This window comes from Scyliorhinus canicula, chromosome 7 (genome assembly GCF_902713615.1).
Source record: "Scyliorhinus canicula chromosome 7, sScyCan1.1, whole genome shotgun sequence".
Taxonomy (NCBI): Eukaryota; Metazoa; Chordata; class Chondrichthyes; order Carcharhiniformes; family Scyliorhinidae; genus Scyliorhinus; species Scyliorhinus canicula.
The window spans coordinates 95921835-95939811 of NC_052152.1; the positions used below are offsets into that span (position 1 = coordinate 95921835).

The 17977-nt window shown below is 40.5% G+C and overlaps 1 protein-coding gene across 1 annotated transcript in view; it reads left to right on the forward strand.

Moving 5' to 3' along the window:
• LOC119969209 (adhesion G-protein coupled receptor G2-like) overlaps positions 1 to 17977 on the forward strand; it is a 280716-nt gene that overhangs the window by 125190 nt on the left and 137549 nt on the right. The window contains exons 15-18 of the mRNA XM_038802509.1: positions 1316 to 1363; positions 4483 to 4530; positions 8945 to 8992; positions 13194 to 13241. Of these exons, the coding sequence (XP_038658437.1) occupies positions 1316 to 1363; positions 4483 to 4530; positions 8945 to 8992; positions 13194 to 13241 (192 nt within the window). The remainder of the gene's footprint in view (positions 1 to 1315; positions 1364 to 4482; positions 4531 to 8944; positions 8993 to 13193; positions 13242 to 17977) is intronic.

Sequence of the window (17977 nt, forward strand, 5' to 3'; positions counted from 1 at the left end):
GGGGGGTGGCTGAGCGTGGTATGGCGAATCAACTGGCATGCCGCCATTCGGGGCGACAAGCCTTGAGACCTCGTTAAGTGGACCAATTAACATTCAATAGCGTTGCTGGCCTCACTGGGCTGGGAACCAGGACACTTGCGGCAATTCCCTCTCGCTTGCACACTTAGACTTTTTTCAGGAGAATCACGCCCTTAGAGTTATTTCCAGAGAATCGCGCCCAGAGAACCTGTAGTCTCACAGTGACACCTGTTATATTTCTTGGCTAATTTTCCTATCCACTGACTTAGGGCATTCTGATAGCTTAGCCCCATGCAAGGTGCAGGTGGAAATCTACATGCGATTTAATCAATTGGAATCTTTTTACAGGGACTTCCTTTATCAATATTACCACCTCACCTGTGAAAGGTAGTGACAAATAGGTGTTTGAGAAACTTAAATTTTGAAAATGCTAGTTGTATATTGGTAACTAAAGTTCTTTCTTGTTTACTTGATGCAATAATGTACTTCTGATCCGCTCCGCCAAAGCACTTTGACAAATTCTGCCCCTCTGTTCATCTGACGTCAGCAATCTATTAATGTGCACAATGATGTACAGGGAGGAGCCGGACAGAGAGGATAATAGGGTGGGATTCTCCGGCCACGTTCGCCCGGCGACCGGAGAATCCTGTCAGAGATCAAAGGATTTTTCCATTGTCAGCGTTTCTCCTGTGGTGTCCTTGCGGTGGGCAGGGTGAAGAATCCAGCCCATAGTCAATCCAATGGCCTTTGTCAGATACTCCTCAGTACTACTGGAAACTCAAAGAACCACAATGTTTTTTTAATGACACAAAGATAATGCCATTTTCGTGCAAGCAGCCCACCAGAGGGGATAACAGTGCATCAACCTAAGTGTATACTTTGCAGATATGTGTATACAAGTCGGAGTGGACAGCCATTTCTCTGAACTTTATCAGTTACATAGTTGACGTCAGGGTCGATGAGTAGGAATCAGCAACTTTTAATTTAATATTAACATTTCTCACATTCATTCTGTTTTGATCAAAGTAAACTCAAAATTGGGGATTGACAACAAAGAGTTTAAGTATGACAGCAAATAGTTGTTGTCCAATCGGTACAGACAACACAGTAGCTTCGCTCCAGAAACTGTTGGATGGAATTGCAGAATTTATTATACTCAATGCAAAAAGTAACATTTTACAATCCAATCTTTCAGTAGTTTACCTGTACCAGAATCTGTGAACAATTTGATAAACAATGCTATCGGCAGGCTGAGGTTTGTGATTGACTGATCTGAAATCCTGTACTTTCCTTACAGTGAACAGCACGGTTGTTAATGTGACACCTTCTCCACAGGCCACAACAGGTACTGAAAATGTGCTTTTTGAAAATGTCAGAAATGTAAGAAATCAGCTGTTGAAATTAAATATTTAAGAAGCACCAGAAACTGCTGTCCTGATTCATCCTAGAACCATCCAAAACAGTAGAACCGTACAAAACAGGGGTGGTGATTCTGTCCATCTTGCCTCTGCAGGCACTGTGATAGAGTGATTCAGTTAATCCCACTATCCCTCTCTTTCTGCATAACCCTGGACTTATCTCCATTTTACATATAACTCACATTCTCTTTAGATATTTACTACTGAATCTTCTTCCATTGCCTGTTGAGGAAACGTATTCCCAATCATAACAGCTCACTGAGTAAAAGTAATTTCTCGTCTTCCCTCTAATTTTGTGCTAATTAAGTTAACTTCATGATGTTTGGTCACTGATCTTTCTGCCAGTAGGAACTATTGCTCCATATTCACATTGTCAAAACCAGTCACAACTTTGATCACTGCTGTTAAATTTCTTCTTGATCCTTTCTTCTGTGAGGAGAACAATCCCAGCATCTCTAGTTTATCCATGTTCTCTGTGCCAGTCAGGGAGTTGTGGGTCAATGCCCCCCATTCCAGGCACCTGTAGCATTATGTTATACTTTTTTGTAACCTTTTCGAACAATTGAAATGACTGAAATGACTGAGCTACCCAGCCACTTACCTCTTTATTATTGTGCTGCTGTATGTACAGCCATGCTTGCACTACTTGGCTGCCATATTTGCTATATCACAGCAGTGGTTAAGCTTCAAAAATATTTAATTTGCAGAAAGCTGCTTTGATGCTTTGATATCTGATGTCCTGATATGTCCTGAAAGCATGATATAATTTTAAATAATCATCTGCAATATCCAAGCTGCAGCTGTTCAGCTTGGACTGGTTAATAACTACAACTTACAACTGGATATGTTTGAATCCACCGTCCTGAGCCATTATGCCATATTGGGTATAATTTGCAGGGACGGAGAGCTTGTAGTATCAGAGTGACACCTGCTATAACTTCACTCCATTTTCTAATCCATTGTCTTTGCGCTGTGTTATAAAATGTCGCCCCAATATGATAGATGGAAAACTATCACATATGAATGTGAGTTAACTGCTTACAATTTTTTAAGGACATAGAACATTTCTGAAAATGATAATGGTTGGGTGGAATTAATTTAAAACCGGACTTCAAAGAATAAGGAAAATGTCTGTGCTTTACTGGGAGTAGATGTTTCTTTCAATCAGAACGGAATGTTGGTGAGAAAAGATTGGATCTAATAAACCAATGAATAATTGAACAGTTATCACATCATCCTTGAGGAGGTTTTTTGAATATTTTCACCTGTGTCATAATGTGTAGAGAATTTACAAAGCATGTTCAGATTTGTTGATTATGAGCTCACAAATCTTGTACTTTGCTGACAGTAAACATGACTGTAGTTAACGGGACGTTCTCTCCTTGGGACAGGTATTGGAAAAATTTCTCGTAAAATATTGAGAATATGAGAAACCTGTTTTTCAGATTGAATATTTAAGAATGAAGTATAAAACATGACAAAAGTGTGCAATTCAATCAACCTGCATGTTCTGGATCTTTGAAAGAGCACTTGTGCTTAGTCCCAGATCCTTGCATTTTGTCTGTATCCCTGTCAGATTCTCATCCTCAAGGATCTGTCTGACTTCCTTTTTGCATTATTTATACAATCAACAACCCCACCATTTTGGGGAGAGCGTTCCAGATCTCAAACATGTCTGAGTGAAGACACTTTTCTTCATCTCCCCTTGCGATCTAATATCAAACTCATTTTTACAAGCACAAGTTTTTTCAACGTTGCACCATCTTTTCCATCAAACACAACAGATGGTGAAAATGTGCTTTCTGAGAATGTGGTGTTTAAAGACAGTTATTGTTACTAATCAGAGGGAACTGCTGGAATGTTGGTCCAGTGATGTTAATCTTAACTACATGAATTGTGAATCACTATGCTCTGCTTGGATGCCTCTTATAGACACAACATTCATTTTCTATAATCTCCACCAATGATCAAGGACTTACAGTCAAGCTTGGTGTCACTCAAGAACGATAGATTTACAAATTTGAATGTGCTGGGATCCACGGGCTGGAACCATTATCCACATATTACAATTGGGAGTAATTTTCAGCATCATAAGAGACATAGAGCTTGTAGTCTCAAAGTGACATCTGTTATATTTCTCAGTTGATTTTCCTATCCACTGACTTTGGCACTCTGATAGGTTAGACCCATGCAGGGTGCAGGTGGATTTAACCAACTCAAACCTCTTTACAAGTACTTCCTTTATCAAATTACCACCTCACCTGTGACAGGTCGTGTTTGAGAAATTTGAATTTTGGAAATGATAGTTGTACATCAATAAATAAAGTTCATTCTTGGTAACGTGGTGCAGCAAATGTACATGTGATCCTCTCTACCAAAACACCTAGACAAATCCTGCCTCTCTGTTCACCTGATGTCAGCAATCTAATAATGCGCACAATGATGTACAGGGAGGAACCGGACAGACAGAATAATAGACAATGCAAAGGCCTTTGTCAGACACTCCTTAACATTGACACTGTAAACTCAGAGAACCACAAATATTTTTTAATGATGCAATGAAAATGTCATTTTCGTGTGAACAACCCACCAGAGGGGATAGCAGTGCCTCAATCTGAGTGGATACTTTGCAGATATGTGTATACAAGTCGGAGTGGACAGCCATTTCTCTGAACTTTATCAGTTACATAGTTGACGTCAGGGTCGATGAGTAGGAATTAACAATTTTTTCTTTAAGATTAACATTTCTCAAATTCATTCTGTTTAGATCAAATTAAACTCAAAATTGGGGTTTGACAACAAAGCGTTTAAGGATGGCAGCAAATAGTTGTGCTTCCAATCATTACCGAAAACACAGTAACTTGGCTCCAAAAATTGTTGGAGGGAACTGCACAATTTATTAACTTCAATGCAAAAAGTAACATTTTAAAATCCAATCCTTTAGTAGTTCACCTGTACCAGAATCTGTGGAAAATTTGATAAACAATGCTATCGGCAGGATGAGATTTATGATTGTCTGATCTGAAATCCTGTACTTTCCTTACAGTGAACAGCACGGTTGTTAATGTGACGCCGTCTCCACATGTCACAACAGGTACTGAAAATGTGCTCTTTGAAAAACGCAGAAATGTTCGAAACCAGCTGCTGAAATTAAATATTTCAGAAGCACCAGAACTGCTGTCTGATTTATCGTAAAAACATCCAAAACAGTAGCACCGTACAAAACAGGGGAAGGTAATTCTGTACATCCTGTCCTGTCCGGGCACTGTGATAGAGTAATTCAGTTAATCCCACTATCCCTCTCTTGCAGCATAGCCCTGGAGTTATCTCTATTTTACATGTAACTCACATTCCCTTTCGCTAGTTACTACTGAATCTTCTTCCATCGCCTGTTGAGGAAATGTATTCCCAATCATAACAGCTCACTGAGTAAAAGTAATTTCTCATCTTCTCTCTAATTCTTTGCTAATTAACTTAACTCCATGATGTCTGGTTACTGATCTTTCTGTTGCTCCATATGCATGTTGTCAAAGTAGTTACAACTTTGACCACCGCTGTTAAATTTCTTCTTGATCCTTTCTGCTGTGAGGAGAACAAACCCAGCATCTCTAGTTTCTCCATGATCTTTGTTCCAGTCAGGGAGTTGTGGGTCAACTATTCCAGGGACCTAACACTATGTTATACTTTTTTGTAACCTCATCGACCAATTCAAATGACTGCAACGAATCTAATGCTTGCGTTCCCGCTAAATGAAAAGGAAGCATTTTCACACGGAGGAAGATAGGAAATCATCAAACTGTTATTTGAAAATTGCCCACTTTTGACATAGTTCACCGGTCGTTCTGCACGTGTCAGGTTTCTTTAAACTTTACATCTTACGATCAGTCATCTGTGCAGATGTTTTAGAACATAGAACATAGAACATAGAACAGTACAGCACAGAACAGGCCCTTCGGCCCTCAATGTTGTGCCGAGCCATGATCACCCTACTCAAACCCACGTATCCACCCCACACCCGCAACCCAACAACCTCCCTCCCCCTTAACCTTACTTTTATTAGGACACTACGGGCAATTTAGCATGGCCAATCCACCTAACCCGCACATCTTTGGACTGTGGGAGGAAACCGGAGCACCCGGAGGAAACCCACGCACACAGGGGGAGGACGTGCAGACTCCACACAGACAGTGACCCAGCCGGGAATCGAACCTGGGACCCTGGAGCTGTGAAGCATTTATGCTAACCACCATGCTACCCTGCTGCCCAAAGTTTTGATCAGTGTAGCGGCGTGATTGGTTTCTTGAATTCTCTTAAAGCTATCTAGTCCAGTCTAATTGCTTATTATTTTCAGAAACACAAACCTGGTACCGTGTGTGTTCTTTGTGGTTCTGATCCGAGGATGGTTGGTGTAATGTTCAGAAAGACCACAATTAGCTTTTATATGAAACAAAGCTACAAATCTATTTACACCACTTAATTGGATTTGACACTTACTCCTATATAATAAACTGTTGATAATAAACAAACAATCTACACTCATCAACTACTAATCTCTACACTAATACCACAACTATGATCTGCTCTCAATCACATATTCTTTCCTACAGGCTGTCTTCTCGCCTTCTCCGCAACACTCTCTCCCAGAAGGCTAACATCAATGCTTTATAGTTTTCAGCAACTAGGTCTCTCTCCTGGTAGATTTGGACATAACATTAACCCTTACAGTTCTGTACATTTATCATAATGTCACAGGATGCTTTCCCCTTTGAGGGGAGAGCTGACTGGGCACGTTTTAACCTGAGGGTCACCACACATTAGGCGAAGGACAAGATTGAGAAGCCAGGGCCTTCATGGTTAACCTTAGCTGATACAGTAATTCATCCCATGCTCTTGGTGTCTCTCCGCATCACAAACCAGTTATGTGGTTAGCACTGCTGCCTCACAGCTCCATGGACCCGGCTCAATCCGACCCGTGGTGTCTGTCTGTGTGGAGTTTACACATTCTCCCCATGTCTGCGTGGGTTTCCTTTAGGTGCTCCGGTTTCCTCCCACAGTCCAAAGCTGTGCAGGTTAGGTGGATTGGATATTCTAAATTGCCCGTTAGTGTCCAAAAGGTTAGGTATTATTGTGCTGCTGTATGTACAGCCATGCTTGCACTACTTGGTTGCCATATTTCCTATATCACAGCAGTGGTTAAGCTTCAAAAATATTTAATATGCGGAAAGCTGCTTTGATGCTTTAATATCTGATGTCCTGATATGTCCTGAAAACATGATATAATTTTAAATAATCACCTCCAATATCCAAGCTGCAGCTGTTCAGCTTGGACTGGTTAATAACTATAACTTACAACTGGATATGTTTGAATCCACCGTCCTGAGCCATTATGCCATATTGGGTATAATTTGCAGGGACGGAGAGCTTGTAGTATCAGAGTGACACCTGCTATAACTTCACTCCATTTTCTTATCCATTGTCTTTGCACTGTGTTGTAAAATGTCGCCCCAATATGAAAGATGGAAAACTATCACATATGAATGTGAGTTAACTGCTTACAATTTTTTTAAGACATAGAACATTTCTGAAAATGATAATGGTTGGGTGGAATTAAATTTAAAACCGGACTTCAAAGAATAAGGAAAATGTCTGTGCTTTACTGGGAGTAGATGTTTCTTTCAATCAGAACGGACTGTTGGGGAGAAAGGATTGGATCTAATAAACCAATGAATAATTGAACAGTTATCACATCACCCTTAAATAGAATTTTTGAATATTTTCACCTGTGTAGAGAATTTACAAAGCATGTTCAAATTTGTTGATTATTAGCTCAAAAATCTTGTACTTTGCTGACAGTAAGCATGACTGTAGTTAACGGGACATTCTCTCCTTGGGACAGGTATTGGAAACATTTCTCGTAAAATATTGAAAATATAAGAAACCTAATTTTGAGATTGAATATTTAAGGATGAAGTATAAAACATGACAAAAGTGTGCAATTCAATCAACCTGCATGTTCTGGATCTTTGAAAGAGCACTTGTGCTTAGTCCCAGATCCTTGCATTTTGTCTGTATCCCTGTCAGATTCTCATCCTCAAGGATCTGTCTGACTTCCTTTTTGCATTATTTATACAATCAACAACCCCACCATTTTGGGGAGAGCGTTCCAGATCTCAAACATGTCTGAGTGAAGACACTTTTCTTCATCTCCCCTTGCGATCTAATATCAAACTCATTTTTACAAGCACAAGTTTTTTCAACATTGCACCATCTTTTCCATCAGACACAGCAGATGGTGAAAATGTGCTTGTGGTGTTTAAAGATAGTTATTGTTACTAATCAGAGGGAACTGCTGGAATGTTGGTTCAGTGATGTTAATCTTAACTACATGAATTGTGAATCAACATGCTCTGCTTGGATGCCTCTTGTAGACACAACATAAATATTCTATAATCTCCACCAATGATCAAGGACTTACAGTCAAGCTTGGTGTCACTCAAGAACGATAGATTTACAAATTTGAATGTGCTGGGATCCACGGGCTGGAACCATTATCCACATGTTACAATTGGGAGTAATTTTCAGCATCATAAGAGACAGAGAGCTTGTAGTCTCAAAGTGACATCTGTTATATTTCTCAGTTGATTTTCCTATCCACTGACTTTGGCACTCTGATAGGTTAGACCCATGCAGGGTGCAGGTGGATTTAACCAACTCGAACCTCTTTACAAGTACTTCCTTTATCAAATTACCACCTCACCTGTGACAGGTTGTGTTTGAGAAATTTGAATTTTGGAAATGATTGTTGTACATCAATAAATAAAGTTCATTCTTGGTAACGTGGTGCAGCAAATGTACATGCGATCCACTCTACCGAAACACCTAGACAAATCCTGCCTCTCTGTTCACCTGATGTCAGCAATCTAATAATGTGCACAATGATGTACAGGGAGGAACTGGACAGACAGAATAATAGTCAATGCAAAGGCCTTTGTCAGACATTCCTTAACATTGACACTGCAAACTCAGAGAACCACAAATATTTTTTAATGACGCAAAGAAAATGTCATTTTCGTGCGAACAACCCACCAGAGGGGACAGTAGTGCCTCAATCTGAGTGTATACTTTGCAGATATGTGTATACAAGTCGGAGTGGACAGCCATTTCTCTGAACTTTATCAGTTACATAGTTGACGTCAGGGTCGATGAGTAGGAATCAGCAACTTTTAATTTAATATTAACATTTCTCTCATTCATTCTGTTTTGATCAAAGTAAACTCAAAATTGGGGATTGACAACAAAGAGTTTAAGTATGACAGCAAATAGTTGTGCTTCCAATCGGTACAGACAACACAGTAGCTTCGCTCCAGAAACTGTTTGGATGGAATCGCAGAATTTATTAACTTCAGTAGTTTACCTGTACCAGAATCTGTGGACAATTTGATAAACAATGCTATCGGCAGGATGAGATTTATGATTGTCTGATCTGAAATCTTGTACTTTCCTTACAGTGAACAGCACGGTTGTTAATGTGACACCTTCTCCGCAGGTCACAACAGGTACTGAAAATGTGCTCTTTGAAAATGTCAGAAATGTAAGAAACTAGCTGCTGAAATTAAATATTTAAGAAGCACCAGAACTGCTGTCGTGATTTATCGTAAACCATCCAAAACAGTAGCACCGTACAAAACAGGGGAAGGTGATTCTGTCAATCCTGTCCTTTCCAGGCACTGTGATAGAGTGATTCAGTTAATCCCACTATCCCTCTCTTGCAGCATAGCCCTGGAGTTATCTCTATTTTACATGTAACTCACATTCCCTTTCGCTAGTTACTACTGAATCTTCTTCCATCGCCTGTTGAGGAAATGTATTCCCAATCATAACAGCTCACTGAGTAAAAGTAATTTCTCATCTTCTCTCTAATTCTTTGCTAATTAACTTAACTCCATGATGTCTGGTTACTGATCTTTCTGTTGCTCCATATGCATGTTGTCAAAGTAGTTACAACTTTGATCACCGCTGTTAAATTTCTTCTTGATCCTTTCTGCTGTGAGGAGAACAAACCCAGCATCTCTAGTTTCTCCATGTTCTTTGTGCCAGTCAGGGATTTGTGGGTCAACGCCCCCCTATTCCAGGGACCTAACACTATGTTATACTTTTTGTAACCTCATCGACCAATTGAAATGACTGAAACAAATCTAATGCTTGCGTTCCCGCTAAATGAAAAGGAAGCATTTTCACGCGGAGGAAGATAGGAAAGCTTCAAAATGTTATTTGAAAATTGCCCAATTTTGACATAGTTTACCGGTCGTTCTGAACTTGTCAGGTTTCTTTAAACTTTACATCTTACGATCAGTCATCTGTGCAGATGTTTTGATCAGTGTAGCGGCGTGATTGTTTTCTTGAATTCTCTTAAAGCTATCTAGTATAATTGCTTATTATTTTCAGAAATACAAACCTGGTACCATGTGGTGTTCTTTGTGGTTCTGATCCGAGGATGGTTGGTGTAATGTTCAGAAAGACCACAATTAGCTTTTATATGAAACAAAGCTACAAATTTATTTATACCACTTAATTGGATTTGACACTTACTCCTATATAATAAACTGTTGATAATAAACAAACAGTCTACACTCATCAACTACTAATCTCTACACTAATACCACAACTATGATCTGCTCTCACTCACATATTCTTTCCAAAGGCTGTCTTCTCGCCTTCTTCGCAACACTCTCTCCCAGAAGGCTAACATCAATGCTTTATAGCGTTCAGCAACTAGGTCTCTCTCCTGGTAGATTTGGACATAACATTAACCCTTATTGTTCTGTACATTTATCATAATGTCACAGGATGCTTTCCCCTTTGAGGGGAAAGCTGAATGGGCGCGTTTTAACCTGAGGGTCACCACACATTAGGCGAAGGACAAGATTGAGAAGCCAGGGCCTTCATGGTTAACCTTAGCTGATACAGTAATTCATCCCATGCTCTTGGTGTCTCTCCGCATCACAAACCAGTTATGTGGTTAGCAGTGCTGCCTCACAGCTCCATGGACCCGGCTCAATCCGGCCTGTGGTGTCTGTCTGTATGGAGTTTACACATTCTCCCCATGTCTGATTGGGTTTCATTTGGGTGCTCCGGTTTCCTCCCACAGTCCAAAGCTGTGCAGGTTAGGTGGATTGGATATTCTAAATTGCCCGTTAGTGTCCAAAAGGTTAGGTAGGGTAATGGGGGAGTTGACCTGGGTGGGGTTATCTTTCAAAGAATTGGTGCAGACTCGAAGGGCCAAATGGCCTCCTTCTACACCGAAGGAATTCTATCCAAGCAACTGAGCTACCCAGCCACTTACCTCTTTATTATTGTGCTGCTGCATGTACAGCCATGCTTGCACTACTTGGTTGCCATATTTGCTATATCACAGCAGTGGTTAAGCTTCAAAAATATTTAATATGCGGAAAGCTGCTTTGATGCTTTAATATCTGATGTCCTGATATGTCCTGAAAGCATGATATAATTTTAAATAATCACCTCCAATATCCAAGCTGCAGCTGTTCAGCTTGGACTGGTTAATAACTACAACTTACAACTGGATATGTTTGAATCCACCGTCCTGAGCCATTATGCCATATTGGGTATAATTTGCAGGGACGGAGAGCTTGTAGTATCAGAGTGACACCTGCTATAACTTCACTCCATTTTCTAATCCATTGTCTTTGCACTGTGTTGTAAAATGTCGCCCCAATATGATAGATGGAAAACTATCACATATGAATGTGAGTTAACTGCTTACAATTTTTTTAAGACATAGAACATTTCTGAAAATGATAATGGTTCGGTGGAATTAAATTTAAAACCGAACTGCAAAGAATAAGGAAAATGTCTGTGCTTTACTGGGAGTAGATGTTTCTTTCAATCAGAACGGACTGTTGGGGTGAAAGGATTGGATCTAATAAACCAATTAATAATTGAACAGTTATCACATCATCCTTAAATAGAATTTTTGAATATTTTCACCTGTGTAGAGAATTTACAAAGCATGTTCAAATTTGTTGATTATTAGCTCAAAAATCTTGTACTTTGCTGACAGTAAGCATGACTGTAGTTAACGGGACATTCTCTCCTTGGGACAGGACATGTATTGGAAACATTTCTCGTAAAATATTGAAAATATAAGAAACCTAATTTTGAGATTGAATATTTAAGAATGAAGTATAAAACATGACAAAAGTGTGCAATTCAATCAACCTGCATGTTCTGGATCTTTGAAAGAGCACTTGTGCTTAGTCCCAGATCCTTGCATTTTATCTGTATCCCTGTCAGATTCTCATCCTCAAGGATCTGTCTGACTTCCTTTTTGCATTATTTATACAATCAACAACCCCACCATTTTGGGTAGAGTATTCCAGATCTCAAACATGTCTGAGTGATGACATTTTTCTTCATCTCCCCTTGCGATCTAATATCAAACTCATTTTTACAAGCACAAGTTTTTTCAACATTGCACCATCTTTTCCATCAGACACAGCAGATGGTGAAAATGTGCTTGTGGTGTTTAAAGATAGTTATTGTTACTAATCAGAGGGAACTGCTGGAATGTTGGTTCAGTGATGTTAATCTTAACTACATGAATTGTGAATCACCATGCTCTGCTTGGATGCCTCTTGTAGACACAACATAAATATTCTATAATTTCCACCAATGATCAAGGACTTACAGTCAAGCTTGGTGTCACCAAAGAACGATAGATTTGCAATTTTGAATGTGCTGGGATCAACGGGCTGGAACCATTATCCACATATTACAATTGGGAGTAATTTTCAGCATCATAAGAGACAGAGAGCTTGTAGTCTCAAAGTGACATCTGTTATATTTCTCAGTTGATTTTCCTATCCACTGACTTTGGCACTCTGATAGGTTAGATCCATGCAGGGTGCAGGTGGATTTAACCAACTCGAACCTCTTTACAAGGACTTCCTTTATCAAATTACCACCTCACCTGTGACAGGTAGTGTTTGAGAAATTTGAAGTTTGGAAATAATAGTTGTACATCAATAAATAAAGTTCATTCTTGGTAACATGGTGCAGCAAATGTACATGTGATCCTCTCCACAGAAAAACCTAGACAAATCCTGCCTCTCTGTTCACCTGTCGTCAGCAATCTAATAATGTGCACAATGATGTACAGGGAGGAACCGGACAGAGAATAATAGTCAATCCAAAGGCCTTCGTCAGACACTCCTTAACATTGACACTGTAAACTCGGAGAACCACAATATTTTTTAATGACGCAAAGAAAATGTCATTTTCATGCGAACAACCCACCAGAGGGGACAGCAGTGCCTCAACCTAAGTGTATACTTTGCAGATATGTGCATACAACTCAGAGTGCACAGCCATTTCTCTGAAGTTTATCAGTTACATTGTTGACGTCAGTGCCGATGAGTAGGAATTAAGAAATTAACATTTCTCAAATTCATTCTGTTAGATCAAATTAAACTCTAAATTGGGGTTTGACAACAAAGAGTTTAAGTATGACAGCAAACAGTTTTGCTTCCAATCAGTACCGAAAACACAGTAACTTGGTTCCAAAAACTGTTGGAGGGAATTGCACAATTTATTAAATTCAATGCAAAAAGTAACATTTTATAATCCAATCCTTCAGTAGTTTACCTGTACCAAAATCTGTGGACAATTTGATAAACAATGCTACAGGCCGGATGAGATTTGTGATTGCCTACCTGAAAAATTGTACTTTCCTTACAGTGAACAGCACGGTTGTTAATGTGACACCTTCTCCACAGGCCACAACAGGTACTGAAAATGTGCTCTTTGAAAAACGCAGAAATGTAAGAAACCAGCTGCTGAAATTAAATATTTAAGAAGCACCAGAACTGCTGTCGTGATTTAACGTAAAACCATCCAAAACAGTAGCACCGTACAAAACAGGAGAAGTTGATTCTGTCCACCCTGTCCTGTCCAGGCACTGTGATAGAGTGATTCAGTTAATCCCACTATCCCTCTCTTGCAGCATAGCCCTGGAGTTATCTCTATTTTACATGTAACTCACATTCCCTTTCGCTAGTTACTACTGAATCTTCTTCCATTGCCTGTTGAGGAAATGTATTCCCAATCATAACAGCTCACTGAGTAAAAGTAATTTCTCATCTTCCCTCTAATTCGTTGCTAATTAACTTAACTCCATGATGTCTGGTTACTGATCTTTCTGTTGCTCCATATGCATGTTGTTAAACTATTCACAACTTTGATCACCGCTGTTAAATTTCTTCTTGATTCTTTCTGCTGTGAGGAGAACAATACCAGCATCTCTAGTTTCTCCATTTCCTTTGTGCCAGTCAGGGAGTTGTGAAATGAAAATTGCTTATTGTCACAAGTAGGCTTCAAATGAAGTTACTGTGAAAAGCCCCTAGTCGCCACATTCCGACACCTGTTCGGGGAGGCTGGTACAGGAATTGAACTGTGCTGCTGGCCTGCCTGTGGGTCAACATTCCCCATTCCTGGGACCTGTAGCACTATGTTATACTTTTTTTTAACCTCATCTTCAACCAATTCAAATGATTTAAACAACTCTAATGCTTGCGTTCCAGCCAAATTAAGAAGAAGTGCTATTTTTCTCTGAACGGAAGCATTTCTAGCATGGAGTCAGATAGGAAAATTTCAAACTGTTGTTTGAAAATTGGCCTGTTTTGACAGTTTACCAGTTGTTCTGAAGTAATCAGGTTGCTTTCAACTTTACATGTTATGATCAGTCATCTGTGCAGATGTTTTGATCAGTGTAGTGGCGTGATTGTTTTCTTGAATTTTCGTAAAGCTATCTTGTCTAGTCTAATTGCTTATTATTTTCAGTAAAACAAACCTGGTACCATGTGGTGCTCTTTGTGGCTCTGAGCCAAGGATGGTTAGTGTAATAGAACATAGAACATAGAACAGTACAGCACAGAACAGGCCCTTCGGCCCTCGATGTTGTGCCGAGCCATGATCACCCTACTCAAACCCATGTATCCACCCTATACCCGTAACCCAACAACGCCCCCCCCCCCCCCCAACCTTACTTTTTAGGACACTACGGGCAATTTAGCATGGCCAATCCACCTAACCCGCACATCTTTGGACTGTGGGAGGAAACCGGAGCACCCGGAGGAAACCCACGCACACACGGGGAGGACGTGCAGACTCTGCACAGACAGTGACCCAGCCGGGAATCGAACCTGGGACCCTGGAGCTGTGAAGCATTTATGCTAACCACCATGCTACCGTGCTGCCCAATATCCCCATATTGGGGATAATTTTCAGGGACAGAGAGCTTGTAGTATCAGAGTGAGACCTGCTAGAACTCCACTCCATTTTCTTATCCATTGTCTTTGCGTTGTGTTATAAAATGTCGCCGCAATATGATAGATGGAAAACTATCACATATGAATGTGTGTAAACTGCTTACAATTTTTTTTAGAGATAGAACATTTCTGTAAATGATAATGGTTGGGTGGAATTAAATTTAAAACCGAACTGCAAAGAACAAAATAAATGTCTGTGTTTTACTGGGAATAGATGTTTCTTTCAATCAGAACGGACTGTTGGGGAGAAAGGATTGGGTCTAATAAACCAATGAATAATTGAACAGTTATCACATCATCCTTAAATAGAATTTTTGAATATTTTCACCTGTGTCATAATGTGTAGAGAATTTACAAAGCATGTTCAAATTTGTTGATTATCAGCTCAAAAATCTTGTACTTTGCTGACAGTAAACATGACTATAGTTAACGGGACGTTCTCTCCTTGGGACAGGACAGGGATTGGAAAAATGTCTCTTAAAATATTGAGAATATAAGAAACCTGATTTTGATATTGAAGAATGAAGTATAAAACATGACAAAAGTGTGCAATTCAATCTCACCTGCATGTTCTGGATCTTTGAAAGAGCACTTGTTCTTGGTCCCAGATCCTTGCATTTTGTCTGTATCCCTGTCAGATTCTCATCCTCAAGGATCTGTCCAACTCCCTTTTTGGATTATTTATACAATCAACAACCCCACCATTTCTGTAGAGTATTCCAGATCTCAAACATGTCTGAGTGATGACATTTTTCTTCATCTCCCCTTGCGATCTAATATCAAACTCATTTTTACAAGCACAAGTTTTTTCAATGTTGCACCATCTTTTCCATCAAACATAACAGATGGTGAAAATGTGCTTTCTGAGAACGTGGTGTTTTAAGATAGTTATTATTACTAATCAGAGGGAACTGTTGGAATGTTGGATCAGTGATGTTAATCTTAACTACATGAATTGTGAATCACCATGCTCTGCTTGGATGCCTCTTATAGACACAGCATTTATTTTCTGTATTCTCCACCAATGATCAGCCGATCATTGAGGGTGCAGAAGAGGTTTACCAGGATATTTCCTCGTCAGGAGGATGTTAGCTTAATGGAGAGGCTGAATAGACTCGGACTGTTTTCATTAGAAAGATGGAGGTTGAGGGGTGACCTGTTAGAGGTCTACAAGCTTATTAGGGTCATGGATAGAGTGGATGGGCTGGCACTCTTTCCCAGGGTGGAGGGGGTCAGTCACCAGGGGGCATAGATTTAAGGTCTGTGGGGAAACGTTTAGAGGAGATGTGCAAGGCAGGTTTTTTTAACACAGAGAGTGGCGAGTGCCTGGAGCGCGTTGCCAGGGGAGGTTGTGGAAGCAGATACATTAACAGCTTTCAAAAGGCATCTTGACAAACACATAGATAGGACGGGTATAAAGGGATACGGCACAAGGAAGTGCTGAGGGTTTTGGCAACGGTTAGTATCATGACCGATACAGGCTTGGAGGGCCAAAGAGCCTGTTCCTCTGCTGTATTGTTCTTTGTACTTGTGGTCCTCTGTACCAAAGCACTTTGATTGATTAATGTTGTCCCCTTTGTTTAACTGCCCTCCACACCTCCATTATGGTCCACAATGCTATGTGCAAGGAAAGCCTGCACACAGAGAATGATAGATTGTCACACACTCCTAATTACTGACACAGGAAACGTCACCCACTTGCAAGCAGCATGTGTTGACACCAGAGGGGGTGAAACCGTGCATCACAGTGAGCACATATTTTGTACAAGTGTGGAAAGATTTTGTGGAAAGAGCCATCCAATTACACCCACTGCACCATCTGCAAACCCAATCCCCAGCCCAGCGCTTTGTCCTTGCCTGTTAAAAGTTGCAATTGAATATGCATCCAGCACCTCTTCAGACTCAACATATTCCATCACTGAGTAATAGTTATTTCTCCTCATCATCTGGCTCATTCCTTTGCCAATTACCTTCCAACTATGGGTCAGAATTTTACATTGCGCCGGTGGGCACACACCTGACCCAGAATCACGCAAAAAGGCCTCAGGCACGTGTCCCGACGCCATCGAGCACTCTTTGCAATATTATGGTCGGTGGATGTGCATGAGATTTGGAAGCGTGCCTGCCAACAATTAAGCTGGCAGTTTAGCCCATCAAGGGGCCAATTGAACACAATTACATGCGGCCCGAATGCTTTCCCTAAGACCAGGCGGCCTTTATGTTCCAGCTTCCACCTGAATCCAGGATGGGATGAATTGTCTGCGCTGAAATAAATTTCAAAAAGGTGTCTGGGAATTCCAGTTTATGTTTGAATGTGCTGCCTAAATATTCTTTGCATAACTTTTCCATTGCAATTTATTTTTTACAGAGCTGCAGCTCCCTGTGACAGCTCCACAGCAGCTGTCCCCCTGAAGGAGCACATTAGAAGCCCCAACCAGCAACCTCACTGATCTTAGTACCTGCCCTCTTCCCGCCTACCCCGGCAGTGCTGAGCATTTGCCAGTGTGTATTTCATGCTGGCTGCCTGTTAATTGGCCAGCCAGTGTGAAATCTCATCCTGGGATTGACCGTGTTTTCCTCCTGCTTCCCGACCTGCCAAGTGAAAAATTCTGGCCATGATCTTTTACTATCGACATTCCTGTCAGTTTCATCTTCTTAAATCTATCAGATCATCCTCTCCCCCTAACTTTCTCTGCTTGAAGGAGAGCAATCCTTCTTTCTCTGGTTTTGCCACATCCTTGCTGCCAACCAGAAGGTTGTGGGTTGATGTTCCGTTGCTATCAAAGTCCAGGCATTACCTACGTTACGACAGTGACTAGACTTCAAAAGTGTTCCATTGGCTGTCACGTTTTCTGTGATGTTAAGAACAGTGTTTTGTCAGAAAACAAGTCTTCCTCTTTTCTACTTTGCAACATTGTTACCTCTTTTACAAATGAACCAAGATGCCTGTGACATTTATGCTGAATTTATTACCGGGGTTTCTCAGTACAGTTGTTTAGGAGTGAAGATGTTTTTTTTTCATTCATGGGATGAACTGACTGGCCTGTTCAGCCATTTCAGAGGGCACTGTAAGAGTCAAACACGTTGCTGTGAATTTGGAGTCACATAAGGGCCAGACCAGTGATGCACTATCAATTACGACGGGACGAGAGTAGAGTGTAATCGAGGCTTTATTAAGCAGAGATGTGGAGCCTC